This window comes from Moschus berezovskii, chromosome 1, assembly GCF_049115385.1.
Source record: "Moschus berezovskii isolate FMDL1 chromosome 1, NW_MosBer_1.0, whole genome shotgun sequence".
Classification (NCBI taxonomy): domain Eukaryota; kingdom Metazoa; phylum Chordata; class Mammalia; order Artiodactyla; family Moschidae; genus Moschus; species Moschus berezovskii.
Window position 1 is genome coordinate 8,726,006 of NC_142460.1, and position 25,194 is coordinate 8,751,199.

The 25,194-nt window shown below is 43.1% G+C and overlaps 1 protein-coding gene across 11 annotated transcripts in view; it reads left to right on the top strand.

The window, feature by feature from the left end:
• Positions 1-23,752, top strand: part of KCNJ15 (potassium inwardly rectifying channel subfamily J member 15) — a 64,189-nt gene extending 40,437 nt beyond the window's left edge. For 7 of the 11 annotated variants that reach the window (XM_055416466.2, XM_055416496.2, XM_055416488.2 and 4 more), the window contains 2 exons: positions 13,591-13,695; positions 16,156-23,752. In XM_055416466.2, coding sequence (XP_055272441.1) covers positions 16,176-17,303 — 1,128 coding nt within the window. In that variant the 5' untranslated portion in view covers positions 13,591-13,695; positions 16,156-16,175 and the 3' untranslated portion in view covers positions 17,304-23,752. The remainder of the gene's footprint in view (positions 1-13,590; positions 13,696-16,155) is intronic. The other 4 variants (XR_008684556.2, XR_008684552.2, XR_008684551.2 and 1 more) reach the window with 4 other exon arrangements.
• The last annotated feature ends 1,442 nt before the right edge of the window (positions 23,753-25,194 follow it).

A 25,194-nucleotide genomic window follows, 5' to 3' on the forward strand; every position in this document is an offset into this window, starting at 1 on the left:
GTTTAACCTCACACCACCCTAGCATGAATCAGCATGATTATTAGCACTGCCGTGCAGAGGAGGAAACTCAATTTCAGAGGGTTTAATTAAGTTGTTGAAAGCCACACAGCAACTTTTAGCAGAAACAGGACCCTATCCTCTTTTATATGATTTTTTCTCCTTTTAAAGCTTTCTGTTTTGTATTGGGATGCAGTTGGTTAACATTGTAGTTACAGTTTCAGGTGAACAGCAAAGGGACTCAGTTATACATGCACATGTACCCATTCTCCGCCAAACTCCTCTCCCATCCAGGCTGCCACGTACCATTGGAGAGAGTCCACTGTGCTGTATGGTGGGTCCTTGGTGGTTGGGCATTTTGTTTATTATTTTAAATTTATTTATTTTAATTGGAAGCTAATTACTTTACAACATTGTATTGGTTTTGCCATACATTGACATGAATCTTCCCCGGGTGTACATGTGTTCCCCATCTTGAACCCCCCTCCCACCTCCCTCCCCCTCCCATCCCTCTGGGTCATCCCCATGCACCAGCCCCAAGCATCCTGTATCATGCATCAAACCTGGACTGGCGATTCATTTCACATATGATAATATACATGTTTCAATGCCATTCTCCCAAATCATCCCACCCTCACCCTCTCCCACAGAGTCCAAAAGAGTGTTCTATACATCTGTGTCTCTTTTACAGTCTCGCATACAGGGTTATCGTTACCATCTTTCTAAATTCCACATATATGCGTTAGTATACTGTATTGATATTTTTCTTTCTGGCTTCATTCTGTATAATGGGCTCCGGTTTCATCCACATCATTAGAACTGATTCAAATGTATTCTTTTTAATGGCCGAGTAATACTCCATTGTATAAATGTACCACAGCTTTCTTATCCATTCGTCTGCAGATGGACATCTAGGTTGCTTCCATGTCCTGGCTATTATAAACAGTGCTGCGATCAACATCGGGGTATACATGTCTCTTTCAATTTTGGTTTCCTCGGTGTGTATGCCCAGCAGTGGGATTGCTGGATCGTATGGCAGTTCTATTTCCAGTTTTTTAAGGAATCTCCACACTGTTCTCCATCGTGGCTGTACTAGTTTGCATTCCCACCAACAGTGTAAGAGGGTTCCCTTCTCTCCACACCCTCTCCAGCATTTATTGCTTGCAGACTTTTGGACAGCAGCCATTCTGACGGGCGTGAAATGGTCCCTCATTGTGGTTGGGCATTTTAACTATTTACAATAGCAATGTGGACATTGGACCCTGTCCTCTTAACCTTTATACGACGTTGCCTCTGAAGAAGGGTTTATTTATTTCTTTATTTAAGTAAGAGGAGGTAATAATCAACCTGCCATTTGAAGAACAGGTGGAATTTGACAGAGAAGGAGGGAACGGGACAAGCGCCCTTAGGAAGGGGCAGCTGCCAGTCACGAAGGCATGAACGCACTGAGCGGCCAGGGAAAGGCAAGTACACACGCAGCTGCATCCTGGAGGCAACAAAGCTGCAGAGGGAAGAGAGCCAGGGCTTAGAAGAGCTTTCTGCTTTGCAAAGGTGATCAGGATCTATCCTGTCAGCAGTAGAGGCTGCTGGAGGATTTATGAAGGCCTCTATTGTCTACGTTACTCTTCAGATAAGTAAGCTTTCTTTTTTCCTGGTAAGAGTTATGATGAAATCATGCTAGCATATAGCTGCATGCAACCAACTAGTGTGTTAAGTGTAAAAATTCACCTTTCCAGTTCTGAGAAGTCAGCCCATGACGCTGTGCAAACAGCATTGCGTGTGTACCTGAGCTGCTATTTCCTTCTGTAAGAAACTGTGCTGTGAGCGCCACAGGAGGGGTGTTGGACTGTCTCCCCCGGGGGTATGGTTGCTCCAATGATGTGAGCACCAGAGGAATGGTCACTGCCAACGCTAGTGCCCACAGAGATGTCTTACCAGAAAAGGAGTCCACGGTGATTTATTTCAGCTGTGAAATATCCCAATTCTTCTTCCAGAAGAAATAGCATCTATCTGAAAAAAGAACAAAGTGAAAAAAAGTGTCAGTCGCTCAGTCGTGTCTGACTCTTTGCGACCCCATGGACTGGCACCAGCCAGGCTCCTGTGTCCATGGGATTCTCCTGGCAAGAACACTGGAGTGGGTTGCCATGCCCTCCTCCAGGGGATCTTCCCCACCCAGGGATCAAACCTGGGTCTTCTGCATTGCAGGCAAATTCTTTACTGAATGAGCTACCAGGGCAGCTATCTGTCTGAAAGGCTAGTCATCATCAATGCCAAGAGAGTGTTTACAGAAAATTAATCAAGAAGGATTCAATAGGCTGGCCCAGCTGACATGATCAGATGTTCACATTATCAGATGTGACATTATTGATGTTATCAGAATCACGGTCTCACCCACAGCAAGGTTTGCACCCAGGCCCACGGAACCTGAGAAATGAGGGGTAGACTCAAGCATGTCTGTGACCTGGGATGGTGGGGTCGGATGAGGGAGGGCAGGGGAAGACCACCTGTGGCTGAAATCTAGACTTTTTTTCTGACTGTGAATGTGTGACATATCACCATCATTTTAGCCCCAGGTGTGATTTCATCATAGTGGAGGTCACAGTATTTCAACACGTAGTGGCTTCAGAGATCTTGAAATAACATTGCAGCTCACCACCCTTTCCATAAATTCTCCAGGCCAGAATACTGGAGTGGGTAGCCCTTCTCTTCTTCAGGGGATCTTCCTAACCCAGGGATCGAACCCAGGTCTCCCGCATTGCAGGCAGATTCTTTACCAGCTGAGCCACCAGGGAAGCCCAAGAATACTGGAGTGGGTAGACTATCCCTTCTCCAGCAGATCTTCCCAACCCAGGAATTGAACCCGGGTCTCCTGAATTGCAGGCAGATTCTTTACCAGCTGAACTACCAGGGAAGCCTTTCAACATGGCTGCTGCTGCTAAGTCACTTCAGTCGTGTCCGACTCTGTGTGACCCCTAGATGGCAGCCCACCAGGCTCCCCCATCCCTGGGATTCTCCAGGCAAGAACACTGGAGTGGGTTGCCATTTCCTTCTCCAATGTGTGAAAGTGAAAAGTGAAAGTGAAGTCGCTCAGTCATGTCTGACTCATAGCGACCCCATGGACTGCAGCCTACCAGGCTCCTCCGTCCATGGGATTTTCTAGGCAAGAGTACTGGAGTGGCTTGCCATTGCCTTCTCCGTTCAACATGGCTAGCTCTTCTTAATTAACACTTGCAAAAGAAGCGCAACTTTGTTTTCAAAATATTTTACTATTATGGATGTCTTTTGTAGTCATATTTGTTTTATTTTTATGTATTTAAACACATTCTGAGACGGCAGTCTTAGATCTTACCTATCTGCCAAAAAGGACTATAATGAAAAAATGGTTAAAAATCCCTGAACCATGTAGAAAACAGACTTGTGGTTGCCATGAGGGAGAGGGAGGAATGAAGCGGGAGTTTGGGGTTACCAGATGCAAACTATTACATACAGAATGGATAAGCAACTTATCTGTAAGATTCGACTGTATAGCGCAGGGAACCATATTCAATATTCTGTGATAAACCATAATAGAAAAGTATATGAAACAGAATATATGTATATCTGTATAACCGAGTCACTTTGCTGCACAGCAGAAATTAACACAGCATTGCAAATCAACTATACTTCAATAAAAGATAATTTAAAAAGAGTCCCTGAGCTGAAAGTTTAAAAATGAGGCCAGTTTACTAGATTTACTAGACTTCCTGACACCTCTGGTGTACCATGCATGATAAAGCTTTCCTCCCATTAATGTCCGAGTTGTTTCCAGGACTCCCAGTACTGGGAAAGTGTGGGTTGCTCTTCTTCTAAGAAAGTTGTCTACTTGAAGCTTGTCTGAGTTTTTTTTGTTTGTTTGTTTGTTTTTAACTTTCTGAGCTACTCTTGGACATTGATCTGCTCAGGTTTAGCAAATAAAAATATAGGACTCCTTTTTCCTCTATCTATATAGTACACATATGTGGATTTCAAATAAACAATGACTAATTTTGAGAATAAGTATTTATCGAGTACTGAATGACATACTTAAACTAAAAATCATTTGTTGTCCATTTGAAATTCAGTTTTAACTCACCATCTCATATTCTATCTGGCAACCCTAAAAACTCTAAAATTGGGCCAATATTCCCCAACTAATTAGCTACAGATGATTATAATGCGTTTTCTTACTCTGTTTACTGATGGAGGTTAGTTAACTGCCAAAGATCTCAGACTAAATGTGAAGCTATTAATATTCTGAAGTCTGAAATTTTCTTATTATTACTCAGTGATCACAAACACCTATGTTTTCAACTTTGGGGAAAGCGGACAACTCAGAAATATTGCCAGACCTTAAAGTACCTTGACCACCGTCCAAGAATTTTAGTTTTGACTGTGTCTCCTTGAGATCTCATGATAATTCATTTTCTATATCAGAGAAATGTGGTCAAAGTTTAGACTGACAGTGAAACTGAATTTCAAAACCTTTGACACTCATCCTATTGTTAAATAACTCCTTGGTTTTAAATCAAGGAATAGTCATAATTTCCTTTGTCTGGGATGAGATTTCAATCATGACAATGAAGAACATAGAAATGACTGAGGAGAATTTCACTCTTGCGTCCAGGGGAATCACACCAAAACCCATTAATCATCAATTGTTTAAGGCCAAGAAGTCCAAATTTACTTTGAACAGAAGAAACTGTAGTCAACATGAAGCCAGAAAAAAAAGCCAGCTGAAATTCAGTACATATATTTACAATACGATACTCTTTTTATCAGCAGTGACCCAGTAGTTAAAGAATCCACTTGCAACGCAGGAGACACAAGAGACATGGGTTTGATCCCTGGGTCAGGAAGATCCCCTGAAGTAGGAAATGGCAACCCACTCCAGTATTCTTGCCTGGAGAGTCTACTGGACAGAGGAGCCTGGTGGGCTACAGTTCACGGGTTGCAAAGAATTGGACATGACTGAGTGATTGAGAATACACACACACACACTTTTTCTGTAAATCTATGCCTTCATCATAATAAAAAATGTAAATGTGAGACAAAAAAATAGATATGAATTGTTAAAGGCGGTGGGTTCAATGTCTTAGTGAGTGAGAGATTTTAGGGAAAAGTCAGTCTGAGTATTGCAAATTATATAATGATGCAATGCAAAAATGCAGTGATCTAGCCTCAAGCAACTTTTGAAGGCTAAAGATGGCGGTTTGAGAAAACAAACTTGTTCTTTTGCTTTCCATTTTTTTCTTCCTCTTCAAATGATACCCAGTTTGAAGTTTCATTGAATAGAATATACTAAATAAAATATTTGTTTCTCTACAACTATCATCTGAAAAAAAAACCCAGATACCTGCTGTCCTGAATTATTTCCAGGTTATGGGTTACGATCAGACACACCCGAACACTCCACATTGTCACCTGTTTATCGTTTGAAGCCATCTCCCCTGTGGCACATTTGAATGAACCCAGACAAGAATAGAAAGTAAGATCCCGCGGGCTAGTTAGATCTCTTCCCTAAAGACAAAGCGGGGCAGTGCATTAGGGCGTCTAGTGCAATCCAATCGGCCTTGTTTTTTTTTTCCCCTCAGACATAAATTTTCCTGTTTTGCCAGTCATCTTACAACAATGCATGTCCAAACCATGCTGTGATTAGAGGGGAGTAGATGCTTATTACCCAAGTTCTTCACATGTCGGAGCATGGAGAGACCAAGGGTGGTAAACCAAAGGAAATTTCCATTTGCTTTTTAGCTGCTGCACATTTTTACTCTATAGGAAAGTTAACTGTTATTAAGTAATGATGTTCAGCTGAAGTTGGTCACTCGTAACAACAGACAGATGTATAATGTTTTATTTGGGTTAGCCAGCTCTCTCCCAAAATAAAGGGCCTGAAATTAAACTGTCTTTAGAAAAATATTCAGCAAATGATACCTTATTCCAGGGCTCGGATTCTTTGCCATGGAAAATGGAAAATGAGTCTGCTAGTGAACTCAGTATCTGTTTAAACCTGTCTTTATCCAGAGAAAGCTTGATATTCTACAGAATAAAAAAAATTTTTTAGAAGAGCCTACGTTGAGAGGTAAAGAACATTATGCAAGCCGCATGGAGAGATGGAAAAGGCTTTTTTAGTTACTTATGGAATTTGAAACAATAATAATGGAATGGAAACATAGGAAAAAGGCTAAATGTTTGACCACAGAGGCAAATTGGATCATTAGAGGCTGACATGCGATGTCAAATGTGGGATTTGTCTTTAAAGCAGTGCTTGATGTTTTCCCAACATACAATAAGGCGCAGAAGACTTTGCCAGTTCTCCAAGCGAGAACCTCTAGCCACATAATCCTTTCGGAAGTCGGGTGTTTTTCAGAAACTGGTTCTGATTTAGCAGCCCGAGGGCAGGACCACTTTAGCTGGCGCTTCTGATGAACATTTCTAAGTGATGCTGGTGCTTCAGGCCTTCTTTTAAATGCTGCCCTGTCTTCAGGGTCCAGGGTGATGGATAGCTCATCTCAGGATATTTCATGTCCGCAAAGAGAGCTAGACATCTCCCCATCAAATGGACTGAGACTCACAAAGCCTTGTTTCCAGCCCTGCTTCTGCCACTGACTCAACGGCCTTGAATAAATCACTCAACCTTTGTGATCCTTTTTTTCCCTGGATACAAAGTGCAAAGTTTAAACCAGATCAGCCCTCCTTAGGGTGCTCTCAAATGTTGGGCAAGTGGTGGATTTAGAGGGTTAAGCGTGTTTCTTTGCTATAGAATTCTCAGACCCTGTAATAAATGTGCAGCATGAGTCTACAGGGGGTGGAAGCAGTGGGGTACTTGAGGGTTCAGGATGCAAGACATCCCCAAGTTACCCAACCACAAATCACTTTATTTGTGGAAGGCCTCTACCACTTATTTGTGTTAGTCGCTTAGTCCTGTCTGATTTTTTTTGACCCCATGGACAGTAGCCTGCCAGGTTCCTCTGTCCATGGGATTCTCCAGGCAAGAATACTGGAGTGGGTAGCTATTCCCTTCTCCAGGGGATCTTCCCAGGGATCGAACCCATGTCTCCGGCATTGAAGGCGGATTCTTTACCGTCTGAGCCACATACTTAGGGGAAGCCTAAGCAAGAGGACTGCTAAAGTCCTTCTAGCTTCAACTCTCTCAGACCTAAGCTCCAGGATCTTTCCTTCAGCCTCTGGTGTTCTTAACTAGTGAATCCTCAAGTCTACTGTAAGTTGGTATCCATCATCCTAGAAAGAAAACTTGGAGAAATTTTAAATCAGTTGTTTGCCTTTCCCCCCAAATTCTCATTTTCCCCCTCAAGACAATTCATCTGAACTTCTAAACCCTAGGAGGCCCTTTTCGGGCTAACTGAAAATGCCACCCAACAGCTATCATATATTTGTATTCTTGGCCCCTTTAACTTGCTATTCCTTCTCACACCCAAGGGCCCATTCCTTTGCTTGAAAGCAATAGGACTGAACTTTTAGGCAGCCTAGTTTATGTGCTTGTGAATTTCCCGCAGATTCTATGTAACTCTAATCTCAAAGTATCGTCTCTAGATGAGCAGCCTCAGCATCACTAGGAGCTCATTAGACACGGGTTCCATCCCTGGGTCAGAAAGATCCCATGGAGGAGGAAATGGCAATCCACTCCAGTGTTCTTGCCTGGGAAATTCCATGGGCAGACAAGCTTGGAGGGCTACAGTCCATAGAGTCACAAAGAGTCAGACATGACTGAGGGACTGAGCACTCTAAACCTACCGAATCACTCTAAACCTACTGGGCAGAGTCATGTGTATTTCAAGGCCTCTGGGTGACTCTGACGCGCACTGAAGTTCTAGAATTCATGTTACAGAGGAGAGAAATGAGGATTGCAGACTCAAACAGGCCTTGTGCTGGATCTGGTTCTTTCCTGGAAGCCGGGAATAATGGTATTCATCCTTTCTGAATCTAAGTGAGAGTTAAATTAATATATGGCTCCTTAGATAAGGTGTGCACAGGATAAGCAATAAATCAATTATAGCTGGTGATTCTCTAAGGATTACTAACATGTTTAATGAGCCAGAACTCATTTAACAATATGCTTCACAGCACTGCTCAACAGTGAGAGATGTCCTCCATGAGTTAGTTTTGAGGATACAGGTTAGTTTTGAGGACAGTTAGTTTTGGTTAGACAGGAACACAGGTGTGAAGACAGGTTGGCTTTCCAACAGGGTCTTTTAACCTTTACAACACGAATAAATGATCGAATCTCTTAAAGCTTAGTTTCCTCATTCAGAAAACCAAGAAAGCACTTGCTTCACAAGGTAAAGAGAAGGATTAAATAAAATACTATGTGTGTATGTGTATGTTAGTTATTCAGTCATGTCTGACTATGCAACCCCCATGGACTGTACCCTGCCAGGCTCCTCTGTCCATGGAATTCTCCAGGCAAGAATAGTGAAGTGGGTTGCCATTTTCTTCTCCAGGGGATCTTCCCAACCCAGGGATCGAAACTGGGTCTCCCATATTGCAGGCACATTCTTAACCACCTGAGCCACCAGGGCTTGAAAAGGGCCCAGTCCCTTTTTAAGCAGCCCCCAGCCCACATGCAGGCTATCAGTGACAGAAGGCCTGGTGTGCTGGTCATCACAGATCACAGTGCTACTCGATCCTTAAACAAGGGCATCTTGCTGCACAGAAATAAGAAAAATAGGATCTGAGGCTCTTATATCTTACCCTGATAAACTGCCTTATCCTCAGAAATGTAACGATTTCAAAGTATTGGAAAGAGAAAAAGTATTCACTTTTTCTATGCTGTCCTTCGGGATCAGGCAAATCTTTCTTCCTATTGAAATCTTATGAGGTTTATATTTCTTTTCTTCATTTTTTAACTGGAGGAAAATCACCACATTGTGTTAGTCTCTGCACTACTCCAGTGAAAATCAGTCATGAGTATGCATGCGTCCCCTCCCTCCTGAGCTTCCCTCCCACCCCCCATCACCCCTCTAGGTCATTGCGGAGTGCCAGGCTGGGCTCCCTGCGTTAGACAGCAACTTCTCACCCGCTATGTATTTTACACATGGTACTATACATATCCTTTTCCTATTCGGTATTTAGCCATAGACCAACATTTGAAGTTCACACTGAGGGCTATTTCAAGACTTTACCTGTTTTCCTTAAATACAGTACCTTTTAGATCAGACACTTAGTCCTGAAATACAAACATATGTAGTAAGAGCATCGCTGCGGTCAGACTTTTACTAGGTCGTGTCTCAGTATCAGACAAGGGGCTTCCCTTGTAGCCCAGTTGGTAAAGAATCTGCCTGCCGCGCAGGAGACCTGGGTTCCATCCCTGGGTTGGGAAGATCCCCTGGAGAAGGAAATGGCGACCCACTCCAGTACCCTTGCCTGGAAAAATCTCCTGGACAGAGGAGTCTGGTGGGCTGCAGTCCGTGGGTTCGCAAAGAGTCGGGCACGACTGAGTGACCCTGACACTTACTTACACTTACAGTATCAGACAAGTCCAAGAACTCAACAAGGTCACAGGAGTCTTTTCTCTCCCGTGTTACGAGTCCGCCTGGGTTCAGCTGCAGCTCACTTCCAAGGGTCTCCCTCACTCCACCCCAGCCCCCTTCACTGTCGAGAGGAGGAAACAGTCCACTTGGAGCCTCCGCTGAGAGCAGGGGCAGAGCCAGAACCAAGCCATCTGCACTCCGTCCAGGTGAGACTTGGGTCACCACCGCGGACACACCATTGGCCGAAGTGGCCAGATGACCGCATCTGACCCGGAGGATGACCACACGCCCCCCAGCAGGGACCGCCCCGGGGAAGGAGGCTCGTGGACAGACAATGGGCCCCCCAGAGCCTGGAAGCCGCAGCCACCACAAGGAAAAGCGACCGTGGCTCCCCCAGCGAGGCTCAAAGTTCCTCTCTTCAAAGACAGATCATTAAGATGCAGGACACCGGGTGGTCAATGTGCCGTAACCTTAACCAGATCCTCATCTTCCTCCTGGAGAAGAATGCCCAACGCCGCAGCCTCTCAAACGGGCCAGTCCTGCCCGCCACCCTTCTTCCTCAGAAGGGTTTGCAGGAGGAAAGAGCCATTTTCCCGGCAGATGACACCCAAAGGGCCGCCCTTGGGGACCTGGTGAGGGGCCACTCGCCAATGAGCACGCCCAGATCCGAGGCCACCTGGGCAAAGCCATCCGTGTCCTCAGCTGACGCGGAGGAAGCCAAGAAGTGGATTCAGGGCCGGAGGCACAGCCTCTGGAGCGAGGCCGAGGCGGCTCGCAAGAGCGGGGGAAGGTGGCGGGAGGCCAGCGCCAGAGGTCCCCGTGCCTGTTTGTGTGACCACAGTCACAGGACCCAAAGACAGGACAGCCAAGCCTCGCTGAGTTTAGTTTCCATTACCTTTAAACCCTTGGAGTGCAGTGAACCCAACTACATTCTTGTCCAGCACTTTTTAAAAAAACGTATTTCAGCACTTAATGTTTAAACCCGTGTACCCTTCAAGTGAAATATCAGCCAGGTGTTTCGGATTGGTAGCAAAGAGAGAGATAATCGAAAGATTGCTTTGTCAGAAATATTTGACACCTGAGAATGCTTTTTAAGCAACTTTTCTTACAAACAGGCAGCTGTTTTGCCAGCGTTCTCAAGTCAGAGCCCCTCAAATTCCAATGCTAGTCTGGAAGTCAGGAAGTTATAGTTGGATTTGAATTTCACTTTAAGCCTCGCCACCCCGTTTGAAGGTTTGAAGGTATGTAGAATGAGATCTACTGAAGGCGTGATTGAGAAGCTCCAGGTTTAGGGAGCCACCCTCTCCCCACATTTTAATTTTCTTCTGCAAGTGCATGCATTCTGTTAGCCCACCATGGAACACAGAACTTTTTCCCAGGATGGACAAACTGAAAACTTCCAAAATTTGACTCAGCAGAGTTCTAAATTCTTAGAAGTTCTCAGTGTTGTACTAAGAAAAAAGAAAATCCTTCTTAAACCATATTTTCTTTTCCTAACCAAGCATTATGTGAAAGTTAGCACAATTATCCCATTTTTGAGAATCAGATACCCTGTAAACACAGTTTAGTTAGTAAAAGTTGTGGGTGAAAGTCTATTGTGGAAATGAAAGACTTGCCTGTGCTTAATGTTGGCTAATATTTCTACTAGCATTATTTATATTACATTAAATATTTAATGTAATATAAATGTTTCTAAATATTACATTATATGTAATAAATATTTATATATTATAATAAATAATTATAAATGGTTATAAGTGTTTATAATGTTTATAGATATTACATTATAAATATAATGTAATATAAATAATGTAATCTAAATGTTTACTGTATGTTTACTGTAAATATTATATAACACAAATTTCATTGTAAACATAAATTGGTAAACATAAACATGTTTACTATAAATATTGTATAACATAAATGTTATTGCATATAATGCTTACATATTCTGTAACATAATATTTATATGACATTTATATGATACATATAGATAATGTATTATAGTTTTGATCAGATTCTCCATATATTGCTACTTTAAAAAAATAATCTTATTTATTTATCTGTCTTATTTTCGGCTGCGCGGGGTCTTTGTTGCTGAGCAGGCTTTTCTCTAGTTGTGAAGAGTGGAGGTGACTCTCCAGCTGTGGTATGCAGGCCTCTCATTGTGGAAGCTTCTCTTGCTGTGGAAAAACAGGCCCTAGGTGCGCGGGCTCCGGTAGTTGCAGGTCCTGGGCTCTAGCGCACAGGCTGTTTGTGGCACCGGGGCTCAGGTGCTCTCTGACATGCAGGATCTTCCCTAATCAGGGATCGAAACTGTGTCTCCTGCATTGGCAAGCAGATTCTCTAGCACTCAGCCACCAGGGAAGCCCTACGCCTTACTGCTCCTTTAAAGAATTAATACTTAGCCTTGGGCCACCGGGTTACTGGCTTTCATTTATTTATAAGGATGGTGGAGACTGGGCATTTCTGAAAAGTAATGAACAGATGTTCTCCATGTCTGTACGCAATAGTATTACTTTAGAACTCTAAGGGCGAGTGGGGGATAGGATATTCACCAAGAGGGGAGGGCTGTTAAGATGCTGATACGATTCAACTTCTGTATCCAGTGTGGTTCTCAAAGTGTGTTCCTGGAGCAGCAGCGGCATCTGGGAACTCTTCAGACCTGCAGTGTTTTTGGGTTGCACCCCAGACCTACCAAATCGGAAATGCCAAGCCCGGCGGGAAGTTCTCGTGCACTTAGGGTCTGAGCGTCTTCCTCAGGGTGGCCAAGAGAGTGGACAGAGGGGCTTCACAGGGGCCCTCCTGCTGGGTGCCGGCTGTTGAGAGCTTGGATGCTCTGCGGCCCTGTTTCCTCCTCATGGGGATGCTCTGAGGGTTGATTATGGCCACACACGAGGAGCACCTAGAAGAGTGGCTGGTCCCTGGCTCGAGTGTTACCTGTTTGTGGTGATGCGTACCGTCATCGGTGATCTGAAGCTTTAGTGGTGCTGTCCCTCACCTGAATCTTTATTACTGTCGTTTTATGTTCTGTATCTTTCCCACTTTGGACTGGGCTTCCCCGATGGCTTGGATGGTGAGGAATCTGCCCATAATGCGGGAGAACTGAATTCAATCCCTGGGTCAGGAAGAGCCACTGGAGAAGAGAATGGCAACCCACTCCAGTCTCCTTGCCAGGAGAATTCCACGGACAGAGTCTACAGCCCATGGAGTCACATGGTCAGATATGACTGTGACTAAACTTCCCACTTTGGACCATTTCTGGCTCCGTCCTTACTCTGTTCTTGCTTAGTATTTGCGTATGTATTTGTCATAATTGGTCAAGATCTCTCTGTCCATTTACAGGTTGGTTTCTCTTTGATGAGATGGTATGCTCCAACTCCCAGTAGTTAATTTCTTTGATCTTCCATTCTTACTACATATATATATGTAGAGTTTAGTAAGAAGTATTTCAGAAAAGGAGCATGCCAAAATGCCCAAGAACCTAGTGACATCAGAACAGATTGCATTAAACTTTGGAGGTTTAAGAGGGATTTGTGTGCTGACAAGAACGCTGGTATAGCTCCCAAAGACTTTGGAGCTTGTTCTTTCTGCCATGGGCAAGACAAGTCACTGCAGCCTCCCAGGTCTGCTCATTTGAAAACCGTGTGTCAGATGCCTTGGTTCTGACACTCTTTTAAACTCTAATGTTCTATGACTCAACAGTAATAATGCATTTCCACAGGCGGTAAAAATATTCTAGACTCTTCCCTTCCAATCCTCACTGTTTACTTCCTCTGCACTTCCCCTTCCTGCCTCCGTTTGCCGGTCAGTCGATAGTGGGCTTCGGTGGGGGTGAGTTAACCCACTCTTTCCAGGGTGTTTTACTACCGAGCTCCCTCCAGAGGGTGGGAGTTCTACGGCGAGGGCTGTGGCTGGGGCTTCAGTTTCCCTCCTGAAACACTCCTTGAGCCCTGATCTATTCTGGGCACCCTGCCAGATCGCCAGGGGCGGGGGCGGGGGTGGAAGGTGAACGCTGAGGGTCAGTTTCACTGGGTCAGTTTCTTAGTAAACACCTGTGAGCTCCACGTGGCCATCTTTCTTTCAGGAAGTAGCAGAGTCCCATGGTAGCCAGATGGGCAAGGGGGAGTGAGGACCATCCACCTGCCTTGGAGAAGACGCCATCTGACCCGCCGGCTGAGTGAGCCCCCAGGTAGCACGCGGTTCTGGGGGCGCGGGGTATTGGGAGGGAGGGAGTGGGTGTTTAGCCTTGGGGTGCTGTCCACCAGCCACTCTTTTCCACAGCCAGAGGCTGATCCCAAGGCCCTTATCCCCATCCATCTAGGTTTCCTTCCCCCGTATATGACCCCCATCCTCAGATGGCCGTCAGGGTCGTTGATTCCAGCAGCAGTTGTGCAGAACTGCAGCACAAGAGCTTTAGGGAGAGAGGAGACACAGTCACCTCACCCCTAGCCTGGCCCCCTGCCCCTTTGAAAGAGAGGTTAGAACAGAAGCATCCAGAAGCTTCGTGAAAACAGGGCCAAGTCTCCCAGCCTCTGGCAGAAGGCTGAGCTGGGAGCTTCATTTGTGCCGCAGGACAGTTGTGTGTCATGCGCAAAAGAAAACTTAAGCTTCTGTTTTCACTTCAGTGGGTTGAATGGCATGCACTTTCCCCTAAGAGTTTCGTTTTATTTTAAGCGCATGCAATTACTTGTCCATAAGCTGAGTTTGTCTTTGCCAGCGCCCATGTTCTGAGCTTGACTAGGCACTTAGGCATGCCAGCCTGGCATTATGTTTCCAAACTTCCACTGTGGTCGCTTTCCTCTTGATCCCTGAGAGGGTCTGCTGAGGGCCTGATAAAGCCCACACTAAATTATTTCCTGTACTTTTTATCTAAGTGTTAGTCGCTCAGTCGTGTCCAACTCTTTGCGACCCCATGGACTGTGGCCCTTCAGGTTCTTGGCCATGGGGTTGTCCAGACAAGAACACTGGAGTGGGTTGCCATTCCCTTCTCCAGGGGAGCTTCCTGACCCAGGGATTGAAACCGGGTCTCCTGTATTGCAGGCAGGTTCTTTCCTGTCTAAATCACCAGGGAAGCCTACTTTTCATTTAGACTTGTCCCCAAATTAGTGGAATAGGCTTCAACAAGAAAAATAAATCCTGGATAACATAGGGCCCTTCTTTGCAAGGAAAATGAAAAAGAGACTCCCCTTTCTGAGAAAAAAAAAAAAAGATCATTTTGAGGAGCAGGCAGTAAACGGCACAGTTTAACAGTGCAAGAGGAAAATAAAAAAGCCCAACAGATTTACCGCATCCTCAACAGGTGTTAGCCTTTAATGGATACAGTTTCAGATTCCCTGAAGGGATTTGCCCAGAGGGTTATTTTAGAAACTTCTACTGAGAAAATATTATTCCAACAGCAAAGATTACTGCATGAATCACAGACCACTGTATACCAGTGTCTTTTTAAAGGGAGAATTATTATTGTTATTATTCTTAAAATGCCACTGAGATGGAAAACCATGCCAACCAGGTGGCTATCCTGTAATCACTCACATTATCTTTTCCAAGGAATGTAGGGGTAACTTATCTCAGTCACGAGGCAGGCATTATAAAATGCTGTGTGGCCTCACCCCAGCTTTTCCCTGTCTGTAAATGCAGAGCATTCTCTGGGGCTCAGCATGGCAGCCTAGTACCTCTTCCAGGTAAGTCTGTTCTGCTACTATGTCAGATGCCTGTACTTATGTACTTGTTTGCTAGCTCTTTAAAATAGACTTTTAGGCTGATTCTACTTAGCTCAAAAGAAGTAAGTCAGAATTTTTGTGCCATACCTAAATGCCACACCTAATATTCTATATTGATAACTTTTATCTCAGCATAGCCAGCCATTAATAAAGCTTGATTATTTGCTCTAAGTTTGTTTTTGGTTGTTGGATAGCTTGATCTTTCCCATTGTAATCAAGAACTGGGACAGATCAAGGATTCCAAATAATTCATCAGACTATGCGGGGAAATGAATGGCTATTAATGGCTATTGTTATATCATGCAAAAGAACAGCTTTTAAAATTTTTTATGAATCCTACCCAAGGTTTTAAAGTTTGTGCTAACATTTTCTATCACTACATCAAGAAGTATCTTACAGATGGTGCATTTTAGTTATATCAGTACTGGCCCTATGCTAAGTCAACTTATTTTTAAATTTTCTATACTTGAAAATCCTTGAGAGCTGAATATACATAAATATTCATAATACTCTGTGGGGTGGATGCTTGTGAGTATGATATCAGAAAGAGATGATTAGCATCATTTTTTGAGTGTGAAGTTCTGTTCTGACACTTTACAGCTGTTATCTCATTGAACCATCACAGAAACTCTGAGAAGCAGACTGCATTCCTAGTTCACAGATTAGGTAGCTGGGGTCCAGAGGGGTTAAGTAACTTGCCCCAGGTCACACAGCGAATAAGTTGGAAAGTCAGAATTTAACCCCGGTCTCCTTGTCTCCAGCGTCTGCTCCCTACCACGATCCCCAGGCCACAGCTATGAGTCTGGCCTTCAGTCTTCACCTTTCTTGTGAACTTCCATGTACATTCACTTTTATCTCACAGGAGTATCCTGTTTCTACTTTCTGGACACGTGACAGTAAGGGGACGTCTTTCTTTGTCCTTTCCTTAGGTGGCCCCGTGAGGCGGACCATGGACCCAATTCACATCAGCATGGCCAGCACGCCCCTGGTGAAGCACCCCGCTGTCGCTGGCCTCAAAGCCAGCAGACCCCGAGTCATGTCCAAGAGCGGGCACAGCAACGTGAGGATTGACAAAGTGGACGGCATATACTTGCTCTACCTCCAAGACTTGTGGACCACTGTCATCGACATGAAGTGGAGATACAAGCTCACCCTGTTTGCCGCCACGTTCGTGATGACCTGGTTCCTGTTCGGGGTGATTTACTACGCCATCGCCTTTATCCACGGGGACCTGGAGCCCAGCGAGCCCCCTTCCAATCACACCCCATGCATCATGAGAGTGGACTCCCTCACCGGGGCGTTCCTGTTTTCCCTGGAATCCCAGACGACCATCGGCTACGGAGTCCGTTCCATCACCGAGGAATGCCCTCACGCCATCTTCCTCTTGGTGGCCCAGCTGGTCATCACCACCTTGATTGAGATCTTCATCACGGGCACCTTCCTGGCCAAAATCGCCAGACCCAAAAAGCGGGCGGAGACCATCAAGTTCAGCCACTGCGCTGTCATCACCAAGCAGAACGGGAAGCTGTGCTTGGTGATCCAGGTGGCCAACATGAGGAAGAGTCTCCTGATCCAGTGCCAGCTCTCAGGGAAGCTCCTCCAGACCCACGTCACCAAGGAGGGAGAGCAGATCCTCCTGAACCAGGCCACCGTCAAGTTCCACGTGGACTCCTCTTCCGAGAGCCCCTTCCTCATCCTGCCCATGACCTTCTACCATGTGCTGGATGAGACGAGCCCCCTGCGGGATCTCACCCCCCAGAACCTGAAGGAGAAGGAGTTTGAGCTGGTAGTCCTCCTAAACGCCACCGTGGAGTCCACCAGCGCCGTGTGCCAGAGCCGCACGTCTTACATCCCGGAGGAGATCTACTGGGGCTTCGAGTTTGTGCCTGTCGTCTCTCTCTCGAAAACCGGCAAGTACGTGGCTGACTTCAGTCAGTTTGAACAGATCCGGAAGAGCCTGGATTGTACCTTTTACTGTGCGGATTCTGAGAAGCAGAAACTCGAAGAGAAGTACAGGCAGGAGGATCAGAGGGAAAGAGAGCTGAGAACGCTTTTGCTGCAGCAGAGCAACGTCTGACAGCAGTGGTGTTGCCTCGGCTTATCTCCGAGCGGCTTTTGCATTTGAGCTCCCTTCCAATACAGAGATCACCAGGGAACTGAAAATGTGTGGACGTGCCCTGAAATACTGCACAGGCTTACAGACCTGTTCCTCTGATCCGATGGCTTTAAACAACCTTTGCCACATCTGAGAGGGTTCCTTTCTTCAAAGCTCTGTCTGAAGTGAACTCCCCAAATTCAAATTTTCCTAAAGGGGGCTGCATTTCAAAAAAGCTGGTGGAGGGCTATGGGAACAATGTCCTGCTGAGTGGACAGACATTTCAGGATGCTGATGCTGAAAGGAAATGCACTTCTTATACAAGGACGTCAGCTATAATATAAGGTATTTATTCAGTCCAAGTATGAAAGACTTCACAGCTGAGAGCTAAAATGTGGTTCGGTATCCACGTACATCGTTGCCTTAAAACACACTCATTTTTCAAGCAGAGAAAACAGTATTTATAATGAAGGCTATCTGGTCATACATGAACTGGGGCAAAGGGACTCTGTATTCACAAAGTATAATAATTCCGTTTTTACCTTTTTCGGTGAATGTTGTTGTATAAAGTGAAATTGATCCGATTAGGAATGAACTGTTGCAAAAACATGCAAATAGAGCTGATGCGATTGTTCACGTTAAATTTTTTGTTGGAATGTACTAGCCCCTTTCTATTTAAAATGAAGTTCACAAGCAGCACCCATCAGCGTCATCCAGGAGCTTTATTAGTAAATTAGCCCCACATGGGCTTAGAGAGTCATAGTCTGTATCTTAACAGGATCGCCAAGTGATTCATGCAAAAATGAAAGTTTGAAAAGCTTCACTCCCGACAGTTTCTGCAATAACTTTCTGAAGCCAGGGGACTCTGCTCATCCCTTATCCCCTGTTCTTTATTATGGCCCGATATTCCTTTCAGGGGTTTCCTTCCTTATCTGTTAAAATACCTTATCCACAGAGGAACTGCCATGGACATTTCAAGAGCAAAATAACACTCTTAATAGTAATGGTTGTCTCTCTCAAGTCAAGTACATGCTTGTTGATTACAATCAGCACAAGAGAAAACTTCAGCTCCATAACAATCGAAAATTTGCTCCTACATTGAAGTCCAGGAGTTTGGCTGGGGCCATGAAGAACAGGAGGAGCCAAGGCTAAGGAGTTCAAATGCAGATGACTCCTTGAAGCATGAACAAAGCTTGGTACCTGATAGCATGTAAAGGGTGCCCTCAGTATTGAAATAAATCTCAATACAACTCAGTGTTACAGAGTAACATTTGGATTTTGGCAGGATTTAGAGCATTTCTTTGGGGGCGGAGAATCAATGCGCTAGGATTGGCTAAATGTGCAAAAGGTGAACTCTCATTTCATTCAGACCAGGACAGATTTGAACATTCATTCAAGAAGAATGGATGTGCGCGTGACCTCATGTGTATGCATACGCTGACCTGCACACACATAGACCTGAACACACACACACACACTCACACATACACACACACACACAGGTATGCTCCTCCTGGCTCTTCCATCACAGTTGTAGAAATTATCCGCAAAGACATCTGTGATTAAGACAGCAAGTCTTTGACAAATGGCTCCTGTTTATTTTGTTCTTTAAGAATGGGAGCGCTGGGACTCAGAGCAAACAGGGCCTGTAATCTGGATTCAGGTTTTCTGTGAAATGGTGTCATATCATGATGTTACCATAATCCCAATTCTCCTTCCATTAAACAGAAAATGTGCCTGAAACCTCTGACCCGGAAGTGAACATTTAACACAGGTATAAAAGCAATGGAGTTGAAATTGTGAAAGTTTATAAACAGTCCTGGTGCACAAGAAGTTATTGTCTTCACTTATTCAGGAAGTATTTTTTTGTTTCTGTTGATCACTTTATGGCAGTTTTAGATCTTCATTCTCTTTTAAAAATCACATTAAGGTGGTTAGATATTAGCCCTTTCAATTATTAAAATTTTTAATTGTATAATGCAGTGAAATCACAGAAAAATAATGCCTCAGCATGTTTACAATTTTGCGCTTGTACCATAAAGTTTATTCACAGATTTCCATCAGTGCTAATTTAAGTGTGATCAAGATTGGGAATCTTGCATACTTATATTGTATATGGTACAATGATATAGCATAAGATTGAAAAGTCTTTCTTTATGTTCATTTTGCATATCTGTTTTGGCCAAATTTGGAAGACTTGGTCATCTGATCTATTGCAATACACACAAAATAAATATGTAGTTTCTCAAAACCCAATACTTGTACCAGTCATTAAATCATGTCATAACAAACTATTCAATAAATAGCACTAAAGTTGTGTCTCATTTGAAGCTTAGTATTTTCCAAGCACATTATTACTTATTATTACTTTGTACAAAATCCTTTCGTGTTAACATGCTCACAAAAGGATTCAGGTGGCAACATTATTTGATTATATCTGGACATGAATCTGACTGAAACAGACTCATACTCAACATCCAACTAAGGACAGTCAACTAATAGAATGTTTTGACCCATAAAAAGGGTTTTTGCATTTTGAAACATTTCCAGTGCATCAACCCTTCTCAGTGCAGTTGTTCAAAACTATCCTGTTCCATTTGAGAAATCACAGTGGGAACAGCAGCAAGTCAGTGTAATCTGCAAGCCGTGTCTTATTTATGTAATAAAATACATTGTAATGGTAACCCACTCCAGTATTCTTGCTGTGGATAGAGGAACCTGGCAGGCTACAGTCCGTCAGATAGCAAAGAGTCAGACACAACTTTGCAACTGAACAACAACAGCCTTGTATTGACATGGCACCCAGTAGGCAATGGCACCAAACAGCCTAGTAAAGATTCACTCAGTGATCAAGACAAACCATCTTTGGTTTTCTTTCTTATTTATCAGGAAATTACAGCCCAGAAATGACTCCAGAAACCTAAAAGAACTGGTTAAAAGTAAAAAATGCCATGAATGAGTGGATTAGATATTTAGACAATTATTTTGTCTGATTTTTCTCTAAATTGACTGATTTCAATCCCATAAAAATGTAAATTTTGTTGTAGTTATTCAGTCTCTCAGTCATGTTTGACTCTTTGTGACCCCAAGAACTGCACCTTGCCAGGCTTCCTTATCCTTTGCTATCTCCTGGAGCTTGCTCAAACTCATGTCCGTCGAATTAGTGATGCCATCCAACCATCTCATCCTCTGTCACCCCCTTCTCCTCCTGACCTCAAACTTTCCCCAAATCAGGGTCTTTTCCAAGGAGTCAGTTTTTCATATCAGGTGGTCAAAGTCTTGGAGCTTCAGCATCAATCCTTCCAATGAATATCCAGGGTTGATTAAATGAGTCAGATTTTTTTTAAAAGGGACACTTCACAGGATGACCCTTTCTTCCTTCTTGAATCCTCAGGACTCAGACATCATCTGGAGAAAGAAGAAAAGGAAAAAGCAAAGTCAGGAAGACCTGAAGCCTTTGCCCTGGTCGCTCAGGAAAGGAGCGGCCTCATCTTCAGGCCCGGTTCTGTCCCTGGTCTCTGGTCAAAGAGTTAGACATCCGACGGTGTGACAGTAGCAAAGCTTTCCAGCCTCTCACTCTTGGCTTTCATGCAAGTTATATATATATTTTTTCTGTTAAATATTTGAAATAACTAGTTTTGAATGCAGGTTATTTTATCATAGCCTTCTGGAAGGGATTTTTTTCAAGTGAAAGGAGGCAGTATTTCAAGTCTTAATTTCCAAGTTCTGCAGTGTGCATGTTTCATCATTTGACTCTGTGTAAGTCCAAGGTGCACTTAATTTTCTTCCCTTAGGAAGACTTATCCCTGAAGGTTTAAAGCTTAACATTTCACTTCTAATTGATTAACTATTAATACATATACTTTCCCTTTTGTGAATTTCAGTTTATCTTTAATCAGAATGTCCTGCCAACCCATCCTTGGGTCTCTGGGCAGCAAAGAGTGGCTTCTGCTCTCAGAGTAAGGTGCCTTGTAAGAAGAGTTTGAGTCTCCAGAGTAAGAATTTGCAATGAAAAAGTATAATTAGAATTTAATTTTATAATTAGTATTAGATTTTTTAAAAATAAAGCATTTGCTTAACTTCTTGAGGCATTTGTACATTCTTTGGTAGACATTTTTTTAATTGCTGTTCTGTTGTGCTGATTTTTTAAAAGAAATCTGAAACAAAGTCTTTGTCTTCAGAGTAAGGAAGGCAGTGAGAAAGGCGTTAAAAAAATAATAGTTGATCAGTTAGCCTTCCATGTAAACAGACTTCCAGTGAAAAAGAACTTCAGAGAAAATATTGGTCATTCAGTCTCACATTACAACAAACCATCATCATATCCTCTGGCTTCCCAAGAGTAGCAATTTTCCTAACTCTTAAGAAACACTGATGAATTAAGTCCAACTTTTTTTCCAAAATTTTTCCACTAGACACATAATGAGAGAGAAACGCAAGGCAAAAATAAAGCTCCAGGCATTTCACTTCATCTTCATCCTCTGTCAGCTCTCCTGAGTCAGTTTCCTCTCAACTGCCCATGTGCTTGGTTGATTATACCTCGTCTTTGCCAACCATTCTAGCAAGCCAAATAAACCTGCGGGTTAAAAGTAATCAATCAATCCAAACTAGTAGTAATAATTTGTGGACATTTAGATTCCTAGAAACTGGGGATAGGAACTTTTGTCTTTCCGTGAGTACGTTGCTAGTATGCTAAAATGGAAGACAGAGAAAAAGCTGTTGATTGGAGTGGATAGTTAATTCCTAATAAAATTACAAGAATTGACTATGGAAGTCAAAAGACGTAATTGGCACATGAGCATAAATGCCAAAGGTTCCATATATGTACGTAAAGGCCACATGACTAGTAAAGGTAGTGCAGTGCATGCGTGCTCAGCCGTGTCCAACTCTTTGCGCCCCCAGGACTGTAGCCCACTGCTCTCCTCTGTCCATGGGATTCTCCAGACAAGAATGCTGGAGTGGGTTGCATTTCCTTCTTCAGGAGATATTCCCAACTCAGGGGTTGAACCCATGTCTCCTGCATTGGTAGGCAGATTCTTTACCATTGTGCCGCCTAGGAAGCCCCGTAGTAAAGATAATTTCAGCCAAACACAGGGACCTTTGGTAAATTCTGGGCGTGCTCTTTGTTTATCACAGAAAGGCTGGGAACAATGGGCGCATCATTTTGTATTACTAACCACCACTAGATGGGTAAAACCAAAGACAAAGGCATCTGCCTAAGAGCCCATTACCACATGTTTGGTTTAACAGCTCCAGCCTTGTGATGTACTTAGCTATGATCTTTCCTCAAGGCTAAATCTTATCTACTATCCATGCCTTCACAACAGCCTAAGCTATCTAATTTCACCCCTCAAAAATATTCATGTTAGACATAGAACCTACTCAAAATTAGACTCCAAGGGAGCTACTGCAATTGATTACATAGTATGCATTCTCTTAGGAAAAAAATCAGAGGCTGTTGATATCGAGCTAAGAAATATGACCTTTTAGCTTATTATTCCTATGATTGCTATTACTGCTAATGTCTTTAATACTGCTGAAAAAGTGAAGAGTTCCAAGAGCATTATTGGATGGGAGTTCAAAGGAATGTCTCTTTTTTGTCCCTTTACTATAAGGTAACCAAATTCTTTCATCTGCAATCAAACCTTAAGACTAAGGATGTTGTACGAAATAAAATCATTACAGGAAGTATGACGGTATCAGGGACTTTTTACAAAAACAAACTTCCAGATCACAAGAGGAAGCTGTGTTTGTGTGCTGACAGAAAGTATTTAACAGCAGTCAGGAGAGGAAGGCAGGATGACAGCCAACTTGGATCTATTTTTGAAGAATTATTTCTGTAGAGTGTCATGGAATTGTAAGTTACAAAAAAGAATGCTTTGGTAAACAGTCTTCTCCATTCCAAAAGGACTCACTCCAAAATACCACTTAATGAAATTCACGGGAATGTTATGAAGATGGAAATTCCAAATGACATGCAGACTTTACAAGCGAACAGTCCTACTTTTTGTAAATCCTGGCAGTGTGCATTTACCAAAATCTCCGCCACACCATGCTCTCTTGCTATATATAGCACTCCATCTGATCTGATCACTGTACCATGCGGCAAGATGCATGTCCTTGCTTTCTTCTGATTTTTAACTAGTCTTAAGTTTGTGTTAGCATAACAGTGACTCCTGCTTCTCAAGGTTGAGCTACTATTTGGTCCATTTTAGAAATCTTAAACTAACGTGTGTGTACTCAGTCACTACTGAACCCAATGACCAATCAGCTTTAAATAGGTCTTTTTACATTCTATGAATTCATCCCTCTATTTATCAAATCATTTCTTGTTTTTATATGTAACTCTATCACCTTTCTTTTATTATATATATGGAATCACTCTCATCTGTAAAATAATAGCAAATACAATAAAGCTAATTTTGAAGTCTTGAGTTTCTTCTCATTTTATTGGAAGGGTTGTGATGTTATAGTTTGTGCTCTGATGGACAGGGATTTAATATTTTCCTAGAGAGCTAGAAGAAAATTCTCATTTGAAACATCTTTTTCTGATGTTGGTCATTACAATAATTTGGGGATGAGCAGGTACTTTTAAGATGGTATTTTCTACCAGTGCCTAAAGTAATGTATTTTGTTTCTTTTCTAATCAAAGAAAAGAAAATGAAATTTCTACCTCATGTCTTTCTTTGGCTGTGATGTTCTACTTGCTCATTTTATTTTAGTCAATGATTAAAGATCAAGTTAACAATTTAACAACATCCTGTCTACACCTTATTTCTTACTAAAGTTTCTTGCACTCCATTGCCTTTTTCCTTTAATGGGTAAAAAGAAAGAAAATACATAATTATATAAGCCTTAAAGGTATCAGTACGGGTGTGACTGCAAAGCAACACAGCTGTTTAAGACCCCACTATAGAGATTTGTGCCCAAGAAGCAGTCCTGGTCCTCCTACGGGGACACGACACACACACACAAAGTGGCTGCCACAGCTCCAAACTTTCTACAGGTGTTTCTTGGAACCTGCTCTTTTGAAATCTTGGGTGATTCATTGTGATATTTTCAGTGATGGCAAGATAAGTTTCTTTTAGTGAGCATGTGACAGGTGGAAATGTAAAAGGCTAGTGCATATGGTAGGAAGTCAAATTGGAGGATGCTGTTTGGGCAAAAAAAAAAAAAAATGTTTTCCAGAAAGCACACAGTAATCTGGAACACCGTGATAAGGCTCATCAGTTGGGCGGATACATTTTATTAATTTCAATATGCATGAAATTTCTCAGACACATGTCAGCTTCTACTCCATTATCTCAAGCATCTGCTTGCCCTTGTGGGATGACCTTGGCCAAGAACTGAGCTATCCATGTCCAAGACATGAGAAAGGTTTGCCTCCACCACACTGTGTCTTTGGGGTGGTGAATGTATGGGGCTTTGTCACAGCAGCATGGGAGCTTTGCTCTGGGCTGGAAACACAGCATCCTGGCAGCCACAGTTTCTCTTCTCAGAAGTCCTTGATTTCATTCACCTGCCTTCAAAAAGTCAGATAAAAAAGCTTTATGGTTTAATTTTTCATGCAAAAGTCCATAATCTTTCCAGAAACTTCTACCTCATTTGAGGTTTTAGTCCCCAAATTTTCTATCCCTTTCTTGAATTTTACATTTCCACTATAGTACCCCATGCTCTTGGTCAGTCGCTAAGTCACATCTGACTCTTTGTCACCCCAGGGACTATGTAGCCCACCAGCCTCCTCTGTCCATGTGATTTTCCAGGTAAGAATACTGGAGGGGTTTGCAATTTCTTTCTTCAGGGAATATTCTCCACACAGGGATCAAACCTGTGTCTCCTGCATTGACAGGCAGATTCTTACTGAACCACCAGGGAA